At 36.5% G+C, this 20,673-nt stretch overlaps 1 protein-coding gene across 1 annotated transcript in view; it reads right to left on the reverse strand.

The window, feature by feature from the left end:
• Positions 1–5,481: 5,481 nt before the first annotated feature.
• The window catches only part of LOC105453767, a 35,227-nt gene continuing 20,035 nt past the window's right edge, over positions 5,482–20,673 (reverse strand). Inside the window, exons 2-5 of the mRNA XM_011695966.1 lie at positions 10,739–10,975; positions 7,426–8,288; positions 6,393–6,675; positions 5,482–6,051 (exon numbers count right to left, since the gene is read on the reverse strand). Of these exons, the coding sequence (XP_011694268.1) occupies positions 5,861–6,051; positions 6,393–6,675; positions 7,426–8,288; positions 10,739–10,975 (1,574 nt within the window). The 3' untranslated portion in view covers positions 5,482–5,860. The remainder of the gene's footprint in view (positions 6,052–6,392; positions 6,676–7,425; positions 8,289–10,738; positions 10,976–20,673) is intronic.

Here is a 20,673-nt window from a genome sequence, read left to right on the forward strand (position 1 = left end):
TTTCAACGATACATTATTGTAACAAATGTTTTGCAATATCATACGCTCAATTCATTTCTTTTATTGTCATATATTTGAAAACAATTTTTATTTTTTTAATATCATTCTTTTTATTTTGTAATAGATCTTTTTTATATATAAACACCGATTTAATTACTAAAGTATTTATAGCGGACAAATGACAAGTGATTCAATTTTATGCACATACATTACAGATTTCCATGGTTAATGGGAGAACTTTTACCGCAGAAAGTAGCTTCGTCAATAATTGACGCGCAAAGACGAAATTATGAAAATATAAGTATACCCTCATATTGGCTGTTTATTTCTAAGATATTAAGGTATGTAAATCCCGCCAATAAAAATTTAATACATTTAAATGTATTTTCAAATATATAATAATAAGCCGCAAAACAATTTACTGCAAATAATATATTAATAATATTAAAAACTGTTGTTTTACAATTATTATTTTTCTGTGTATAATAGAAATACTTTTTATTTTATTGTATCTGTTTATTGTAAATACTTTTTAATTTTAGATTTTTACCTAATGCAGCAATGAAGTGCATGAAAGATTTCATCAATTATGGTGTCTATCCAGGGGATTAAAAAGTGATACATTAGAAATTCATAAATTGCCTGTAAAATTTTACGATGTAGTTTATTATTATATTAAAAAGCATAATTTTGTTTTCTTCACTTATGTTAAGTAATTACCAAATATATTAAATATAAAGAAATGTTTATTTACATTTAGATATATCCGAAGAATATATATACTTAATTGAGATATAATAAAAAAACAAATAAGTGAAGTTTAAATAATGATTAGATGACGCGTAATGATTGAATTTTTAAGTGCTGATGTAACGCCAACTGAAATTTATTGCCATTTAAAAGTTGTGTAATGTGTAAAGTGAAAAAACTGTTCACAAAACAATTTTAATTTTTTACAATAATTTTAATCAGTCACCGAGACTAGTTTTCCACTTCAAGATTCATCAAAAATCTAGTTTACATTGGCAAAAGTTATTGACTTAACGATTTACTGTACTTCTGTGAACAATCTTTTCACTACATATATATTTTGAAATTTTAATAACTACGAATGAAGCCAATATAAAATAACACAATTGAAAATGTTTTTTAAAAATCTATATTAATATAGACAAATACAATTTAATATGTCAACATTTTAACTCGAGTCATTTTCAGTACAATGAGAAAAGTGGAATAACCAGTAAAATATCAAGTGCGTTGTGAAAATCAATTGTAAAATGAAATATAGTCAAATTGTTATCTTGTCCAAAAATTAAAAACAATATAACAAAACAGAATTGTGATGCCAGAATAATGACGCATTTCACACGGCCCACACGGGAATCGAATGAAGGGATGCGCGCACAGGAAAAAAAGACATATATACACTGTACGCATCTCCTTGATTATATTTGCTTGATTTGCTAAATGTAAAATTTAATAGAATGTGGAACTTTGCTTTGTATAAGTTTATAACTTTCCATATAAAGCGACGTTCCAATTTTGCCCAGTTTTTATTTTATTGTGGTGTTTCCCCGTAAGAGAAACGGTACCTACTCATTGCGACCGCCGACCATGAGTACACTTTACCTTTACTAACACGACGCAAGGTGTCACATGGGTTTTAAACGTTTTTAATATTAAATGGTTTTTCTATGGTTGATAACACTGTGTTACAAAAAAAAAACACTTTTTTTCCTCTCTCCGAAGTGCAACCATACACGGAAAGAACAATTTTGTTAAAAGGTTTAAAAATTTTGCTAAAAACAGATCTGAAAATAATTTTTTGTTGAATTATCAAAATAATTTGTTGGAATGTTAAAACTGATAAACATTGCTATAAAACGTTTTGATATTCTAGCAATCATTTTGACTTTCGCACAAAATAATTTTATTATTGAACAAAAATTAATTTCAGATCTGGATTCAGCAAAATTGTTCTTTCCGTGTAATTTTTCTGAAAATTTCTTCTGAACAGAATACCGTTTGAAGAATTCGCCTAGCACGTCAGAATTTTGAGTAAATTAGAATGAAAATTGCTAAAAATGGCGTTTTTTATGGCCACATTTAACATTTTTTGCGGCAAAACGAAAATTGGTTTCCAAATGAACCCAACAGCATCTGAAAGTATCATTCAAGAACTTTCAAACGAACTTCGGTTCACGACTGTACGACATTTTTTTCATGTAGTTATGATTATTTAAATTTTAGACATTCTGTAACAAGAAAGATAAATATGTATTTATACATGGCGTGCGCGTATGTGTGTGCGCGTGTTTCACGAGAGAGTACATTTGCTATAAATACTTTATTATCAATTCAAAATGACGGAAGACTTCAAAACGCTTTTCAAGTAACTTTTATTCCTGTTTATGAGTCTGGTTTAAACAGCTTTGTTTAAATTCAGGTCTGTGTATAAATTTATTAAAATGACAAAGTCTAAAATTTGAACAGCAATAACTTTATAAAAAAAGCCGTATACGATCATGCACTAAATTTCGTTTGAAAGAACTTGAATTATGCTTTCAGATGTCATTGAGTTTATTTAGAAACAAGTTTTCTTTTAGCCGCAAAAAAATGTTAAAAGCAGTCAAAAACACTATTTTTGGTCCCTTTTATTCCAATTTTCTCAAAATTCCTGCTAGGCAAATTCTGTCAACGGCATCGTGTTCAGTGCAAAAAAATCTTCGAGAAACGTATTATCGCGCATTTCGGAGAGAAAGAAAGTGATTTTTTTGTCACACTGTAATTTATCCAGATAAAATGAAGCAAAATAGAAAATAAATAGAAAATTAATATTGAAATTTTATGCAAGAAATAATGATAATCACCCCGAAGGTATTATAGCTTCACCGCAGCCTCTCCTAAACTTTCTTTTTCTCCTCCTCCTCCCCTTAAGACGTTCAAATTATCATTATTATGCATAGAATTCCCTTGCCACTCTCCCGGAATGAATTGCAACTCGTTCTGAAGCTGTTCCTTACTGTATTTGCCGCGTTCTTCAAATAAAATGTAAACGTAATTAACATCGCGAAGTAACTTTGCCTCCCGCGCAGTCAATTTTACGCAAAACTTGCGACGATGGCGGCAGCGGCGACGATGCAACAACTTAATTTTTGATCGAACGAGTATAATTACGTGTTTGATCGAATTATCAGCATGTGAGGGCCGAATCTATATCTGCAAAAAAAAAAACAAATCAACGGTAATGTTTCAATGGCCCGTTTTCTTTTTTTTTCGAGTGAGTATTTATGCGATAGTGTGAAATATTATAATAAATCAAAAGTCCATTTATAAATTGTGTATTTGCTGTCATACTTGCGAAACTCGGTACTCAGATTTTTAATAAATTAAACTTTATTTAAATTCGTAGATTAAAAACACGTACAAATAATTTGTACAAGAAATATTTCAAATTTAATCATTGTTTATATCGTAATTATTTTTCAAAACAGAAAAGCATAAAACGTAATTAAAACTGCTTGCACTCCTTTTTTATAATAAATATCTAAGCTCATGACATTATATTTGGTCTTTTCCATTGCGTTTCTTCTTGGTATAAATTTTGTTGGTATAACATATAAAAACAATATTTATTTGTTATGAAACTTAACAAATGGAAGAGACGTTCTTGGATCAATGAAGAATTAAGATTCTACAAATTTTAATTAAAAATGTTTTATTGTGCGGAGCGTACATTATTTTCGTCGAATTAGCGCGAGTCCTAAGTCCTAATTATTATTCTACCGATCGATTATATAATTCGTTACACCTTGGAAAATCGGATAAGAAATATAATCGCTTGTGCTTATCACCGTGTATATTGTATGTATACGTATATATGTATATAAAAAATTTCTTCTCTCGTTTTTCTCACCGTCGTTTTGTGACTATAGAATGGGCTTTAAAAAAAAAAACGAAAATATTACAAATCGACTAGATACTAATAATGTTGCTTCCTCTTAAAGTAAACGCATTTCTCGCTCGATTAAATATATATATAGTATATATATACTATATGTATACGTATAATATATAGATATGCGCTCTCTCTCTCTCTCTCTTTCTCTCTCTCTATTCGTGTTTTTGTTTTTGTAGTAAAAATATTTTTTGGACTTCATCTTTGGACGATCTTCGTTAGTCTACAGTTTAAAAATAACTTCTCCCTTAACTATGCAATAAAGTTCGGACTTTGGATTTTCTGTCGTATGACTAATTGCACGGGCCTGCATAAAGAAAATGTCAGGATAGATAAAAATGACAAAAGGTTTCTCGAGTATCGAGAAAAATTTATGTACATTATTTCAGTATCACTATCATTATTGTTATTATTATATTATTATCATTATTGTTACAAAAAAAGAGACTAACATAATACGATCGTAAAAAAGTTAATTCATTACTTTACCTTAGATTATTTAATAAAACATTCAAAGAATTAGACAAAAAATGTGACTGTCCTTCTGTCATTTTTAATATCCGTGCATTTCCTTCGGATAAAGACAGATTTTTACAATTTCGTCACACGTATTATCCGGCAAAGGCTATTATAGAGATAATCTCGTACAATTGATATACGATCGAGTCCATTTCGCTTCGTTGATTCGGCATTAATGAACGTCGCTTAATTCGCTTGTCACTATACAAAAGTCGCAGGGCATTTTCGTTCGCTTTATAAAAATAAATCGTCTGCTAATTGCTAACTGGAGGACTTCGTTGCGTTGCATTCGGTAAGTTCTGTTTCACAAACTTTTTTTTCTCTCAGTACGTTTAATTCTATTTTCCTTCATGTACAAGTAAAACGTGAGAGAATGCGATTTAATTGAAAGCTTCAATGATCCTCCGTTATACCGGCGTTTCTAACACAGATAACGTTAGACGATGATTATGAGTTTATCGATAAATATTAATGCTTAACATAGCTAGTACCGAATAGATCTCGGCCGTACGATTAAAATGCGTTTTGATTCGACAGTGTTCGCCTCACCGTTTGATTAATTTCGTCAAGTGAAAATGAGACGTCGCCTCTCTCGACTCGTTCCCTTTCGTCATCCTTGTGCAATGCATATCGAGAAACGGAAATCTCGCGATCGTAAGCACGCATTTCATTTGATCTCATTAAGATCCTTATTTTGGATATATAAACGTGAGTTTTAATAAATCTCCTTATAATTTTGTTGAAACTTACCGTAATAATCGCGAATAACTTCATCATGCAATGTCGTCTTTAAATCTAATTCAAAAGACCGTGAGACAAACGAATTAGCTTTTTGTAGCTGCATTTCCTCCAATAAATATACATATAATCATGTAGAAAAGTAGTCGGATTCAGATGCAACTTAAATTTCGGCCCGATTTTCGTGTCTCAAATGACACAAAAAAAAAGGAAAGATACTGGAAGATGTAGAAAATACCAAGAGAAATAAATTTCTGCGTAAATTTATAACACATACAGTATTTTAATTATTTCGAACACTTATTAAAAGAATTTATCAACGCTCTAAAATCGTCCTAACTGTATAAAACTTTGCGTACACAGCTTTATCTCATTTTTTAGCGAAAAAAAAAAACAAAAGCTCGAGACAAAATAAAAAAATCTAAGATACAAATCAGACTCAACTTCGTCTCACGATTCGAAGGTTTAAAAAAAAACCGAAGATAAATCACGCCGCAAGTTTGCCTCTTTCGCCCATTATTGCCAGCAATAATTATCGATATTGCTATACATTTTGAATGCTCTCGGAAGAAAAATCGAATTCGTGAAACTTCGGCAGGTAGAAAAATTGTTCGTCATTACGACGGCGTTCTTCGCATGAATTCACGCGACGGGTTGCCTCGGGACGGAGGGATTCACCGGTGCCAGAGTCAAGGTCTCTTTCTTCTTCTTGTTCACGCGACGTCCCACGTGTAGGACGACGTCCCCAGCTTTGACGGACTTGAATTCGGCGATCGCCTCGGCGTGGGTCATACCGTGAAGAGGTTTCGAATTTATTGACAAAATTTCGTCCCCTGCAAATATGGCGAATTTCGTGAGATATATAATTCAATTGAAAACACAATAATAATAACAATAATAAAGATTATAATACAATAAAAAAATGTTGTATAACAATCTATAAAGTTTCACGGAAACATACAAATTTTTTAACAAATAATTTTAAAATACCCGAAGAAAAGAAGCAGAGAAGATTGTTGTTGTGAGAAAAGACAGACCTCATCTTTAATTTACTAAAATTGGAAAACTTCGAAAGAAGGGCTTAGAGACTTGTAATATATATAGAGGTTTATAAGATTAGCTCTTTTTCTCTCTCTCTCTTTTGTTGGATTATCCAACTTGGGTACAACTTTACCTTCCTTGACAGTGCCTAAATCAGCAGCTTGGCCATTGGGAAAAACAGTTTTCACATAGATTCCCATGGTCCCACGTGGACTGTCGGTACCGCCGACGATACTGAAGCCGAGTCCCTTGTGCCCGGGACCCTTGAGAAATCTGGCGGTCAGTATCGTAAAGGACGCGCCGCCCTTACTTGGTCTTGGCAAGGTACAAAAACGCGACTCCTCTCCTTCGGCAGCCTCGTCGATGTCTTCGAGCTCCGAATCCGTGTTCAGGCCTTCGTCCGCGTCTTGGGTACCCTGAAAGAACGCAGTTAAAAAATTTGTGTTTAATTAACACATCTTACATGTTCCAAACGGTCCACTCAAATTTTTGTGTTAATTTAACGCAACATGAATATGTTAGAAAGTAATACAAACATTATGTATAAAAATTAACACACAAAAAATGTAACACTTTAATACATTTTGGAAACAAATTGTGGAAACATTATTCTTCAGTAAAATTAACACCTATAACATGTAAAATTAATAAGTTTATTTATCTTTTATTCATTTATCTTAGAATTTACGGTATAAAACTATTTTATTTTTATGTTATTTATTCACTTTCTTATAAATTGTCTTATTTTGACACTGAGAAATATTGAATATCAATTTAATACAAAATATTTAAATAACATAATCACATTAAATGTTAATTTAACAAGCAAATATGTTAAAAATTCGACACAAAATTTTAACAAGGACGTGAGTGAACCATTTTTAACATAAATACAAAAACGTTTTTCACTGTGAAGGATCGGATTATACTCAAACCGCAAAATAATTTTTTAAATCTCTGGCAATGCCTTAATATTCAAGAAACATTTAATTTTGAATCATCTGAATTGAATTCTTCCGTTATTTACAATTTAGTACATATATCGCTACTCCATAAATTGTTCAAAATTAATTAAATCTTTATGACGACTCAAGTTCGATGCTCGCGAAGCTTCGGTAGAAATCCGAAATCCGTTTCTCTTTTTCTTTAAGTAAGAATCCACCCACCTGCCAAGTCTTCAGGTTCGCGCCCGAGGAGCTGGGGATATTCGCGACGCTTCTGCTGTTGACCCTCCTCGGGTGCCTCTTGCCGGAGCTTCTCTCGGTGCCCAAACTTGCCGGCGCGTCCTCCTTGCCGCCACCGCCGGGGCTCAACGCCGCCTCGCCCGAGTAATTGCTCACCTGTCCGCCGACCTTGAAGTCGATGGACCGCTTTCTGGGCGTCACTCTGGGTATGTGTATCTCCTCGAACGACGGCTCCGACTGGTTCCTGAGCTTCGCGTTCTGGAAGTGCACGTTCTCGTACGAGTGCTCCCTGGTCTCGGAGTTGCTCCTGGCCAGGTGTCGGCCGGCGTACGGGCTGCCCGAGGCTCCCTGCAGATCGTCGCGCTGCGCGCCGGCACGTTGGAAGCGCACGTTCTCGTAGGCGTGATCGGGCACGCTGGCCTCGCGGTTCTCCGAGTTGCTGCGCTGAAGAACGGGCCGGGTCCTCGACGGCGAGGATCGCGGGAACACCACGTTTTCATAGAGCACGTCCTTCCGCTCGTAACCGTCCTGAGAGTAGGCCGCGAAGCTGTTGCCGTTGCAGTGGGGCGAGTTCGGGACACTGCTCTCCGCCAGGGTCTCCAGGTTATCGTGGAAGGGATACGGTGGCAAGGACGTCGGCTCGCTCGAGTCGTAACGATTGTCCTCGAAGGGTTGACTGGAAGACGACGTGAGCGGACTCGGCACGTAGAAATTCGAGGCATTGTCCTTCTGCTGGGGAAAGACCTCCGTCACGCTGAGCGCCTTTCGTTTCCTGATGCCGGCGTTTATCTTGCTGAACTTGCTGCGGAGCACGTGCTGGATGTCGGCGATGCCCTTCGTCGTGCCTGCAAAAGCGTACGTTCGTTATAAAATATAATAATCAGCCTGCCAGAGGCGGAAGATATATTTATTGTTTAAGAAAAATCTAAACAAAGAGGAGCGTGAAGAGTCAGCGCGATAAACGGTGCGCATATTATAATTATAATCCAAAGTAGGTTAGAGATTGAAAATTAACTTAAAACAATATAAATATATTAAAAACGTTAATTTATTGTTTTAACGTTAAGCTAATTTTCAATCTCTAACTTTAATAAGTTTTTTAACTTTAATAACTTTAGTTAGAGATTGAACTTTGCTTTAATAAGCAAGGACTCCTATTAAACAAAAAACATAAGTAAAAGGGCGTGAAGAGCAAGCGTGGTAACATAATAAAATATAATCTTTAGAATGTTACAAGTTTTTATACAGACGTTTCGGCGTAATTTTAAGCCATCCTCAATGTTACAATGTTGTACAAGCAGTCAACTACAGTATAATTCCATGTGAAAAAAGATAGCCTACATGATCCAGATTCAAGCCGCGAAATGATTCTCTGCCGGTTCCAATACCGGATGGACAGGCTAATTAGGATCACAGTCGATCATCACAAAATAATTTATAATCGCAAACAAGATTAAACATAAGACGCCACATAATAAATTATAAAAATATGCAAAATTTTTAATTATGTCAAAAAGAGATGTAGAGTTAAATAAGAATTAAGACTGATCGATACGGAGTCTAGGTAGACTTAAAATCGCGGCTAACGGTTTGAATCTAGATCACATAGGCTTTTTTCACATGGAATGATACTGCGGTTGACTGCTTGTACAACATTATAACACTGAGGATGGCTAAAGTTATACCGAAACGTCTGTATAAAAGCTTGTATCATTCTAAAAATTATATTTTATTATGTAGCCTACTTTGGATTATAATTATTATATATAATTATTACCGTTTACCACGCTGACTCCTCACGCCTTTTTTTGCTTATATTTTTTGTTTAATAGGAGTCCTTGCTTATTAAAGCAAAATTCAATCTCTAACTAAAGTTAGAGATTGAATATTAACTCAACGTTAAAACAATAAATTAACGTTTTTAATATATTTATTATTTTAACTTTAAGTTAATTTTCAATATCTAATTTTAACAAGTTTTTTTTGGTTACTACATTTATTTTAAATAACGGACTTTAATGTGAGGTACATTATATATGTATATACAGGGTGTATATCGTACCCGTATATGTATAAATGCCCTTCTTATCTAAACTAATAGAGATAGACCTAATAAATATAATATCAAATTAAACGGATCTGACTAAACTTTATTGTAAGCACAGTGTACGTTCACTTAAAAATATTATCTATGTTAGAGAGCAAAAAGACATGATTAATTTTTGCACGGTAAGGTGACAATTTTAATATGATAAAAGTTGTAGCGTTCTTTTTAACGATTACGACGATGTATGATATAACAAATTATTTTACGAATTATGAGTTATTTTGGTTTAAAATTTTGCGGGCAGCTACTACTTTTTTTAATTTCGGCTCTGCGATGTGGCCAACTTCTGATTTTTGCGTTGACAATTGACGTGTAATGTTTTTATCTTGATCATAGTACTCTCGTTAGTGCGAGAGCCGGAAGTTGGCCACATCCCAGGGCCGAAATTGAAAAGGTAGTAGCTGCCCGCAAAATTTTAAACCAAAATAACTCTTATAATTCGTAAAATAATTTCGTTATATCATACATCATTGTATTCGTTAAAAAGAACGCTACAACTTTTATTCTATCTTAAAATTGCCATGTTACCTGCGTTGAAATCTCTTTTCCCTAATATTTAAAAATTCATATCTTCCAGAAAAATAAAGATATCGACTTCTTTCTGAGCTCATCTTAAAGATGAATTATGTGGCTATTTTTAAAAAAATCGTGATTTTATTTAAAAATAGCCAATTTAATATGGCCGATCAAAACGTTATTTTTAAAAATTTATTTTCCTATCTTAAAATTGCCATGTTACCTGCATTGAAGCCTCTTTTTCCCAATGTTTAAAAATTCAATATGGCCGATCAAAACATTTTTTAAATTTATTTTTTGTTCAAAAATTGTTAAAATTTGCTTAATTAAAATGTAAATTGGTTTAAATGTTATTAGAAGATGTATGGGGTTTTAATACGCAGCGCGCGTGTTATGTACTAGTCATATTAAAATTGTCATGTTACCATGCAAAAATTAATCATGTCTTTCCGCTCTCTAACAGATAATATTTCTAAGTGACCACTGTGCTTACACTAAAGTTTAGTCAGAGCTGTTTAATTTGATATTATATTTATGAGGTCTATTTCTATTAGTTTACAAGATAAAAAGGGATGGCCACTTATACGGGAACACCCTGTACATGTTAAAAAAATCAGATTTACTCGTCATTCAAAATTTCGCAAGGATGCTTTCGAGCCAATTGAAACTCACCTGGCAGCCTCAGGGAACTAGTTTGCAGCAGTTTCTTCGGCGAGCTGCCATCCTGAAGACTCTTCGCGGCCGGCGAGGCCTCTCTGCTGGCCGGCGTCGATCTCACCGTGTGTATAACGCCGTGACTCCCGCCACCCTGTATCAGCGCTTCCTGCGGCTCCGACGACTCCTGCACGGAGCATCTTCGCCGCAGCTTCCGCCAGCGCTGACTGATACTCTTGTTCCACAGGTTCAGGTCTGGAAAAAAAAAAGATAGTTTCAGAGTGCGTCGTTGATTCCCGCTCGAGAGACGTCGGGAGTATCGTTGTCGTCGAGAAAAATAAAAATAAAGAAAAGGAGGAAGAAAAACACAACGTTCCGCTTCCCGGCCGTCAGGCCTTAACGACCGGAAACACTTATCTCTTCCCTGAGCGAGGTGGCACGACATCTTTCTATTTACGCACAGATAACAAGTCCGAGACTGACGAAAAGGCGCGTCACGGCATGGATGAGTATAACGGTAACAACGATAGGACATTATCGAGAGCAAAACAATGCTATAAACGTGCGATGAGTCGTGCACGCACATGCTGATTGTATATACAATGTTCGAACGTGGTACTCTGCTGCTCCGAAATAGAACGACATCGACTACTCGTAACGAAATGATAACGCTATTGTATTTTCAGTCATCAACATTCCATAAAAATTCGGCTCTTTATAGCAATGCAGTTGCAAAAATGCGAGGGTTCCTTCATCATTTTATTAGCTTCGTGTTTTAAATATTCCACCGCAAGCGACAATCGTAGGAAATAAAAAAATGAGAAGATTTTTTTCAGGGAAAAAAGTAAAGGTATATTTTTTCTTCCTTTTTCCATTTCATTTCTTTCAAATGTTAATACGAGACAAAATCATGCGCATCGTCGAGAAATTTTGTTTTTTTTGACGTGTCATTCGTATCATAACAATAATTAAACAATAATTTAATAATAATTAAAAATTTTGACTTAAAAAATCATAAAATTTGCCTATAAAACAACCCTACGCCGTTATCGGGGCGAGAATAAATAAAGAATTTCGATTTAAATCATAAAATAAAATATAATAAATCTAGTAATACATAGTTATGCGCATAATACATTAAAACAATATGTTAAAAATTTAATACGCAAGATACAGACGTTTCGATCCGTGATGTGGAAGCCTCTTCAGTGTATGAAATAGTTAATAAGTTACCCCCTGTGACACCCCCCCCCTCTCTCTCGCATATAGTCAATCAGTGGTAGTCACTAAATCGAAGTGAGTGAAATCTGTGATTAAAACAATGTAAGAGTCCATCGATCGAAATGTCTATTGCGTATTAAATTTTCATTACATCGTTTTAGTGTATTGCGCATAACTATGTACTAATTAGATTCATTATATTTTATTTTATGATTTAAGACAAAATTATTTATTCTCGCCTCGATAACGGCGTATAAGCAAATTTTGTGATTTATTGATTTGCCATATTTATGTAGCAATTAAATTGATTTTTTAATTTATGAAGCAATAGTATAATTTTTAAGAATTTTAACAATAATTAAGAAAAATTTTAAATATTATTAATCCTATAGTATAATTAAAAAATGACTCCTGTACTAATAAAAGAATTGTAAAATATACTAATTCAACATTAATAATATTATCCTAGTAATTGAAAAATGACTCTTGTATTAATAAAAAAAAATTGTAAAATATCCTAATTTAATTAGTAAGCACAAAAAATTGATTATTAAAACCTTTTCGCTTTTGAAAAAAGGAATTCGACGGCAGAAAATAAGCAAACGCTGCTTCTTCCCTACCGCTACAGATGAGAAAATTTAATAAACGCCTATCGCGTCAACTCATGGACGCATAAAATCTTCGTGGAACTGTCAAGGAAGAAAGCAACTTAAAAGCATCTCTGTCACGCGGTGTACCCTCGTCACGCCAATTACGGCAACTCGGAACGTCAATTCCTCATTCCGTCGCGTTCACATTCCACCGATTCAATTACACCTCCCGGCCGCAAACCACCGTGTAATCCAATCCGTAATTACAATTCAATATAGTTTCCATGTCCTCCCCGCGGCGTCCACGTGGCCGGAAGATGACGAGCCGGAGCGCGAAGTGGCATCAGTTCCGTGGGGTCGGGCCGCACTTCCTCCTTCCGCTCCCTCGACGCACCCTCGATTGCGGCGGCGGCGGCGGCGGCGGCCTTGAAGGAAACCGGAGCATAACGCACGTCCGTCTCTCTCTCTCTCTCTCTCTCTCTTTCTCGCGCGCGCGCGCGCGAGCTCTCACGCGTACCGTCACGGTGTCATGAATTATTAAAGCAATGACGAACTTTCCAGCGGAGTCCTGGCGGTGGAGGGGGGTTCGCGAATTAACGGCGGCTATTAAAATCCAGCCGGCGACCTCTCCGACCGTCAACAATGACGCCTCGCCGCGCCGCGCCGGTGCGGCCGGTGCTCGTCGTTGCGAGCGACGCACTAGCTGATGCCGGCTGCCGGCTACCGTTCGCCGTTATCCCGGGGACGGGGTCACGGCGTCATCTTGTACAAAATGCACTTTCACTTCTCGTATCTCCGGATGCGCCCGATTTTATACGAGGTCTTTTTTTCACCGCGCCACGCCACGCCGCGCCCCGCCGACCGGACGTTGCGCTCGCCGATACACTCTCCTTCGGCCACCTTTACGTATACATGTATATTTACGTATACGTATAAATATATGTACAGAACCGTGCGAGACCGCTTAATTGGCCGCTTCGTTAGCGTATCAGCTCGCAAACGCGAGCGACGAGAGACTATGACATCGGCTTTGACGCCTCACTAAATTTTCGTATCGCCTTGCAAGATACTTCCATGATACTGGACATTGAAGTGACGAAACCCCTCCGAGCGAGGAACCCTTCGGAAGTTTCCACGAAGCAGTGCAGGATATCTTTCGAGAGTCCTACACATGGGTATCTCGTTCCAGCTACAGAAATTCCTGGAATACTTTACACGGTGTGGACATAGTTTAACCTGAGATGTCACTTGATCTTTGCTTAACCCTGAAATGCTCCAGAAGCGATGCAGCTGGAGGTAAAGTTCTCGGCATCGCTCAAAGTTCAGGAGATGAAAAAAAAAGGAGTAATTAATGTCCCGTCCGTTGAAATTGTTTTCAGTTTTTTAAGAAGGAAATGGATGTGAACATTTAAAAGTCTTCCTTTTGCACATCCTTGAAAGTTTCTCCTCGCGCGTCTTAACGTTTATATAATTCACACTGCCACTGTCACACCGCTCCAACTGTCTCTGTCTCACGGTATAATCCAATGCAGGATCGATAAGGCGGCCCCGGAAGGCAGTTGCGTTAATAAAGCTTCCTTGGGAGGAGGGTAATTAACATTTGCCGGCGTCCGCGGACGCTCCATGCAAATCAGTATCGATCACGCAGACTGTGGTGAATCGCGTCCCGCCCGCGTCGTAGACAATGTCGTCGGAAGTTTAAATCTCCCCCGGGACCTCGGCGGCAGTTCAGCGCTTTACAGGAGAAAATCCTGCGAGAAATGCTGGAATAATTTTCTCTCGTAAGAAAGGTTTTGAAGATTCCAATGTTTCTTCCATTCGGGATGAATGATTGCTTCTCCAGATTTAGAATTAATCTTGCGGGATTCTCAGTGCGAATTCAAAAAGAATAGCACCTTTACGCGGATGTGGAATTATTTTCCAGCCCTGCTTAAAAGATCCGATAATAATAGAAATAAATTTAAAGTTTACTGAAATTTTATAGTAAAGTTATCGTTTCTATCGGACTCGCATTTGAGCTATTATAGAGAAGTTATCTATTTCTATCGTTTCTTAATAGTATATCTTACTTAAACATTAAATACAAATTTGAACGTGTTTTTTCTATAAAATTATTATCGAGCTATCTAATCTAAACTGAAAATTATGATTTGTTGCATATTTTATTATATTTGTAAGAAATATTAAAATTATTTATATATAAAATACACAAAATCTCTAAAATTAAAATATTACATAATAAAATCATACATAAACTGAAAACATTGTACGATAATATCAATTTTGACTAAAATGGTCAAAGATAAATATTACTTTAAAATAACTTTTAAATTATATATTAAATAGAGTAAAAAAGATAACATCGGATATTTACGAACCAAAAACACGATAAGATTAGGTTTCTTCTTATCTAATTCTATCGGATCTTTTAAATAGGGAGCACCCCGCGGCACAATTTTCCACGATTATTTCTTTCTCTAACACTGCACTTCTTACAGAAGCATAGTGACTTTCTTCTCAAACTCGGAAAGCTCGTACTCGTCCGGCTGCAGTATCGTCATTCACAACTCCATCAAGCGCAGCGGTTCAGCATAGAAAAAAAAAACCGATGACGCATCTCGCGACTCGCGGAAAAATCGCGCCGATCGCGTTTCCCGATCGAGCGTATACGCCGCGGGATCAGTCAGGGTCATCGATCGTCCTTCGATCCTTCGTTGATGTTCGGCGACGCGTGACGGGGTCCTCGCGCGTGACTCCCGCGTTTCCTCGATCGTGTGACAGCCGGAGTCACCGTTTCGGAAATCGCGCGGGTCTACACCGCGCGCGCTCTCGGCGTGGACTGAAAGGCCCCTCGCGGGCTTCACGTTCACGTCGTTGTGTCGTGTGTAAGGCGTCACATGCGTGTGCGTGTACCGGCGTGCACACCACACGTGCACCGCGGCTCTCTTAGTACCTGTGCATACTTGGTGACGCCGAATGAAAGAGTGCTGCTTGTGTCTGAATTCAAATTAAAAATCTTTTTTACCGAAACGTTGAAATATTTTTTCAATTAAGCTATACGTAGATTTATGTGTATACTTTAAAATAAAGAAAAAGAGCGAATTATTAATTATAATATTTCTGTACTAAATGTTTACTTTATTAATTTTATCTGTAATTTTTAATTGATGTCCACGTAACGTCTATGATATATCTTTCTATATCTAAATATATTTTTCTATATCAGATAGCTAATAAAAATATTTTTAGAGCAATTACTCCAAAATATAAATATTGGAGCACGGAGATTTTACAGTCAATAAGAAAGTGATTTGATATTTTAAAAAATCGTCGCAAATTATGCTTAAAATCTTAACTAAAATAACAACGTATTATTTCTTATTAATTTGAAAAAATCAAATTTAAACTCGAAAACATTTCTTAAAAATGTTTTCATAAATCGCACAAATTATTATGTTTAAAATCTTAACTAAACAAAAATATTTCCCATCAATTTGAAAGAATCAAATTCAAATTCGAGAATATTTCTTGAAAATGCTTTCATATAAATATCGGGGAAGTGTAAACTGGGATATTTAAAGGGAAGACGACGATTCATCTTTTGTTAACGGCCCACCGTATACGAACTGCAGACAGATCGAGTATACCGATTGCGGGAGCTCTTTGGTGTGCGTTAGAATACGAGCGGTCGATCTCTTTCGCTCAGGGACTCGCGAGCACGTGTGTCGTCCACTTCGGACGTATACAACGTGCACGCACACGCGCATACGCGCCTATTAATGTACATCACGGCTGCGTGCACACCCTATACACGCTGTTGCACTCGTGTGCCGCCTCACGGTCAGGGCGGGACGTATTATTCTTCACAACAGTGTGAGCGTGTCTTTTTCGAGTCTACACGTGAGTCCGCATGAAAGTGACGCATTCGCACACACGCGCTGAGAGGCACAACGACTTTCGAAACGGTAATAATCGGTATCAAAAGCCAATTGCAGTTAAGAACGACTAAATTTTCTCCGGCCAATCTGGGCCCTCTTCCCCATCTGTACTGTTACGCCGACACACACCCACACAAACACATACTTCTCCCTCGTTCTTCAGCGAGCTTGAAATATCTACATGTAAAAATAACTAACGGAAGAGATAAGATAAATTAATTACGGATTTGTGTATATTGTTTTTTTTATTGCCATTTAAATTATATTTAATATTACGTACAAAAATTTAAATATAAAAAATTATGAGGTTTTATTTAACGGAGTTTTCTATTCTTTTTTTAACCAGCAATTTATTTATATGTATAATAATTATAATTTGAATAAGACTGCCTATGTGAATAACACAACTAACTTTGAGAGCGCCTTTTCGCGGTCACGGCTGGATCTTAGATGCCTAATAAATTCTATATGAATTTTTCTGAAATCCATGTACAGTCGTTAAACTGCGCGCCAATTAAATGTTCGGACTTGAAACGCAATTATTAGCTGGAATAGAGATATCGTATTGATCTTCCTAATCAATCGATGTTTGTAAGCATCTTAAGATACTGAAAAGAACTCATTGCAAAAAATATATTACTTATTAAAATATACACAATTTATTTATATTTTATAAGAAATATTATATTATTCATAGTTTCTCTTTTAAATCAAAGCAGTTCAGTCCCCATCAAGTATCATTCCGCTCGTCGACGGATCATTCACCGACATTATCAATCTCGCTGCACAGAAAATTATCGCGCGCGAACGGCGTTCCGTTTTATCGTCTTACATACGGAGCTCGTAGATAAATAAATAAACGGGAGTGACGGGACTGTCGGCGAGCGACGATAAACGCGCTTTAAAGAGGCACGCACGCAAGTACGCGCACGCATATATATACGCATATACCCAGCACGTGCACGCCGGGCGAACGGCGAGTTACGTGGGTATGCGTGACTTAAGTGACACACCGTGCGTGAGGTCAAGCCCGGAGAATGTTTCTTCTATTGCTCATTGTGTCTCGGTGGGCCCCGACGGGCCCCGGCCTCTATGGCGCATTCGAAGTAAGTGGCCGCCCTCGATGAGAATTTGCACTGCCATTGAAGGCAAAAGCCATTTGGTCTCAGATACGGGTTTACCTTTGTCATATTTTATACATTAATATACACATTAATTATTTATATCAATTTGTATATTATTTTCTTTTATGACTTATAAAAATATATATTATTTATATGTATATATACATTTTTACCTACGATGGAAAGTAAAAAGTTATTGCATGCTTTGCAAAAGTGAGGCAATAAAAATATTTGCACATGAAAAAAAGAAGTTTCAGTTTTACGATGATTTCAATAATTTTTAAATTATAAAACTGAAAGTTTCATTTGACGAAAATTACTGAGAAATATTTAAACGACGCAATGAAGTGTACTTTTACTCTTTTAGAGTTTTAAAACAAGAGAGAGGCAAATTGAAGATAATACATTCTACAAATATTCTAAAATTTAGTATATTTAATATATAAAAACTTGTATATGAGCACCTCTGCAAACTGTCTTTAATTCCCGGCTTTCCATTTCACTTATTCCGGAAACTCGATGTTTAAACATCGGAGTATTATTATTTTCGCTCACCTCACGCCTCACCCTGAACTCAGACGACGACGAAAACATCGTTATGCAAAGGCGATTAAATCACCAGACGTGTTGATTAAACGCTGTCTCGCGATTGAACCGTCGAGCAGCGCAAAAAAAGAGTGTCTTGGTCTCGGTAAGACCGACGTTACTGGTTTCACGTCAGGGTTCGCGGTTTCACGTCAGGGGTCCCCTTGCATAAAGCAACGAGCCGGCGGTGATCGCGTACGCGGGTAAGCACCCGGGCATTCTTCTGGTACACGTCAGCGCGCAGAAAAGGAGTCGAAGAAGCATTTCCCTCTCGAGAGAAAGAAGACGGAGACACGCGCGCGGCGGTGACGGGGCCCGGGAACGGGACGGGAAAAGGGGCCCGCAGGGGTACACAGTTGCAGGCAGTCGTATAGTAGACCAACGCGAGAGGAATGCGTAAACGGTACACGCCGTATAAGTAGCTCCGCACGGTCACGACCAATTCCAGAAAGGCGCGCATGAGAAATGCGGCGAGAGGAGGTCTGCGCTCGCGAGGCCTTCAAAAATCTCAAGCAAAGGAAAGGGGAGACATTCGTCGCTCTTTCGTCAAGTTTGCTTTCAAATAAAATTGGAAGATTCTCCGAAAGAGAGATTGAAACACTTCTCTTTAAGGGGGGAATCAACTTTACAAGAGTAAAAAAAACAGTGATTTTTAAAAGAATTTTTTTTTCAACTAAAATGAAAGTGAATAATTTCAAATGTTTTTACAGTATTTTTCTGTATATTTGAGCAATGAAAATAAATTTTTTTATTAATAAATAACATGTTTTTTTAAATAAATAATAGAATGTTTTGATAACGTTGCGTCGCCGGAGTTGTTTGATTGTGTACACTCACTCACTAAAAGGTTGCGACACTTTCTTTTTTATAGGTTTCAAAACGTATTAATATTTTGCAAATGCGGACCACGATTGGTGTTATATTGCTTTTAGACTAAAGATAGTAGATCGTGGTTTGCATTTGCAAAATATTAGTTATCTATAAAGTATATATTACGTATATTAAATATAAATTAGAAACCTATAAAAAAAAAAGTGTCGCAACCTTTTAGTGAGCGAGTGTACAATCTAGGAGATGCGTAATTTTTGTCTAAATTATCTATAAAACAAACAAAAAATCAAATTTTCTCTTAATTTTTATAAAATTATCTTCTATATAAACTAACAAAACTTAAAAAATTTCAATAATTGGGTCAGTTATGACAATTTAAAAAAAAAAAAAATTTTTCATGAATAAATTTGACCCTTTTTTTGCAAAAAAATTGTTTAATTTAATTTTTTTATAATATTGTTAGTTTATATAAAAGATAATTTTATAAAAATTAAGAAAAAATTTGATTTTTTTATTTCAGACAAAAATTACGTCTCTTAAATTGTACACAACTCCAGCGACGTTATAAAGACATTCTATTATTTTATGATAAAAAAAATTTTTTCACTGCTCAAATATATAGTAAAACACTGTTAAACTTTTAAAATTATTCTTTTATTTTAGTTGAAAAAAATTCTTAAAATTACTGTTTCTTTTAATCGTGTAAAGAAGATTTTCCCCTTAAGCGAAGAGAGAACAGTAAGTACTGAAAAAATGCGGCGAGAGGAGGCCTGGGCTCGCGAGGCCTTCAAAAATCTCAAGCAAAGGAAAGGGAGACATTCGTCGCTCTTTCATGAAGTTTGCTAATTCAAATAAAATTGGAAGACCAAAGTTCTCCGAAAGAGAGATTGAAACATTTCTCTTGAAGTGAAGAGAGAACAGTAGGTATACTGAAATCCGTGTGGCGTGGTAAATCCTGCCTTCGTTTCGCTCTCAGTTTTATTTCGACGAATACAACGAAAGAACCTTCGGCGTCGATCCGTCGAATGCAATTGAGATAATTGCAATAATTGTGAGAGGATGAAGAATGCCTTCGGAGAGCAGAACAGAGGAAAATTCACGAGTATTAAAAGACAAGCAAGGGGCACGGTGAATATTAACTCTTTGCAAAGTCGACGGAAAATAACAATTATTAATCCTCTCACGCAATGCCGTTTCCTTAATTCATTTAGAGTGTCGTAAAATAATTATATAGAGACGTCGGAGTTCGCAGTTAAGTGTCGGACGTAAGTTCCCGGCTGGTATTATGATGTTAATAGTGTTCCTCGTTACAAAAGAGCGAGATGACGGGGACAGATGGCTCACGTCCAAGGGACCTTTCGTGCCGCGTTTCGTGCCGCGGCGAGCGTTAAATTCAACCCTCACGGTCACGATTGCGTCACCTCCGACGACGTAACGAGGACTCTCCTTCCCTCCCGCTCTCTGCACTTCATTCTCTCTCTCTCTCTCTCTCTCTTTCTCTCCCTCTCCCTCCCGTCTATCTTCTAGCTATCTATCTATTTATTTATTTACCTCTCCTGACATTATAGTTATACAAAATCATCAATTTACGATCATGCTCAGCGATTGTACTACGACTTTCTGATTTTAAAAGCGACTTGCGCCGTCTCCACGCGTTCCATAAT

This window comes from Wasmannia auropunctata, unplaced genomic scaffold (assembly GCF_000956235.1).
Source record: "Wasmannia auropunctata unplaced genomic scaffold, wasmannia.A_1.0 LD335995.1, whole genome shotgun sequence".
Classification (NCBI taxonomy): domain Eukaryota; kingdom Metazoa; phylum Arthropoda; class Insecta; order Hymenoptera; family Formicidae; genus Wasmannia; species Wasmannia auropunctata.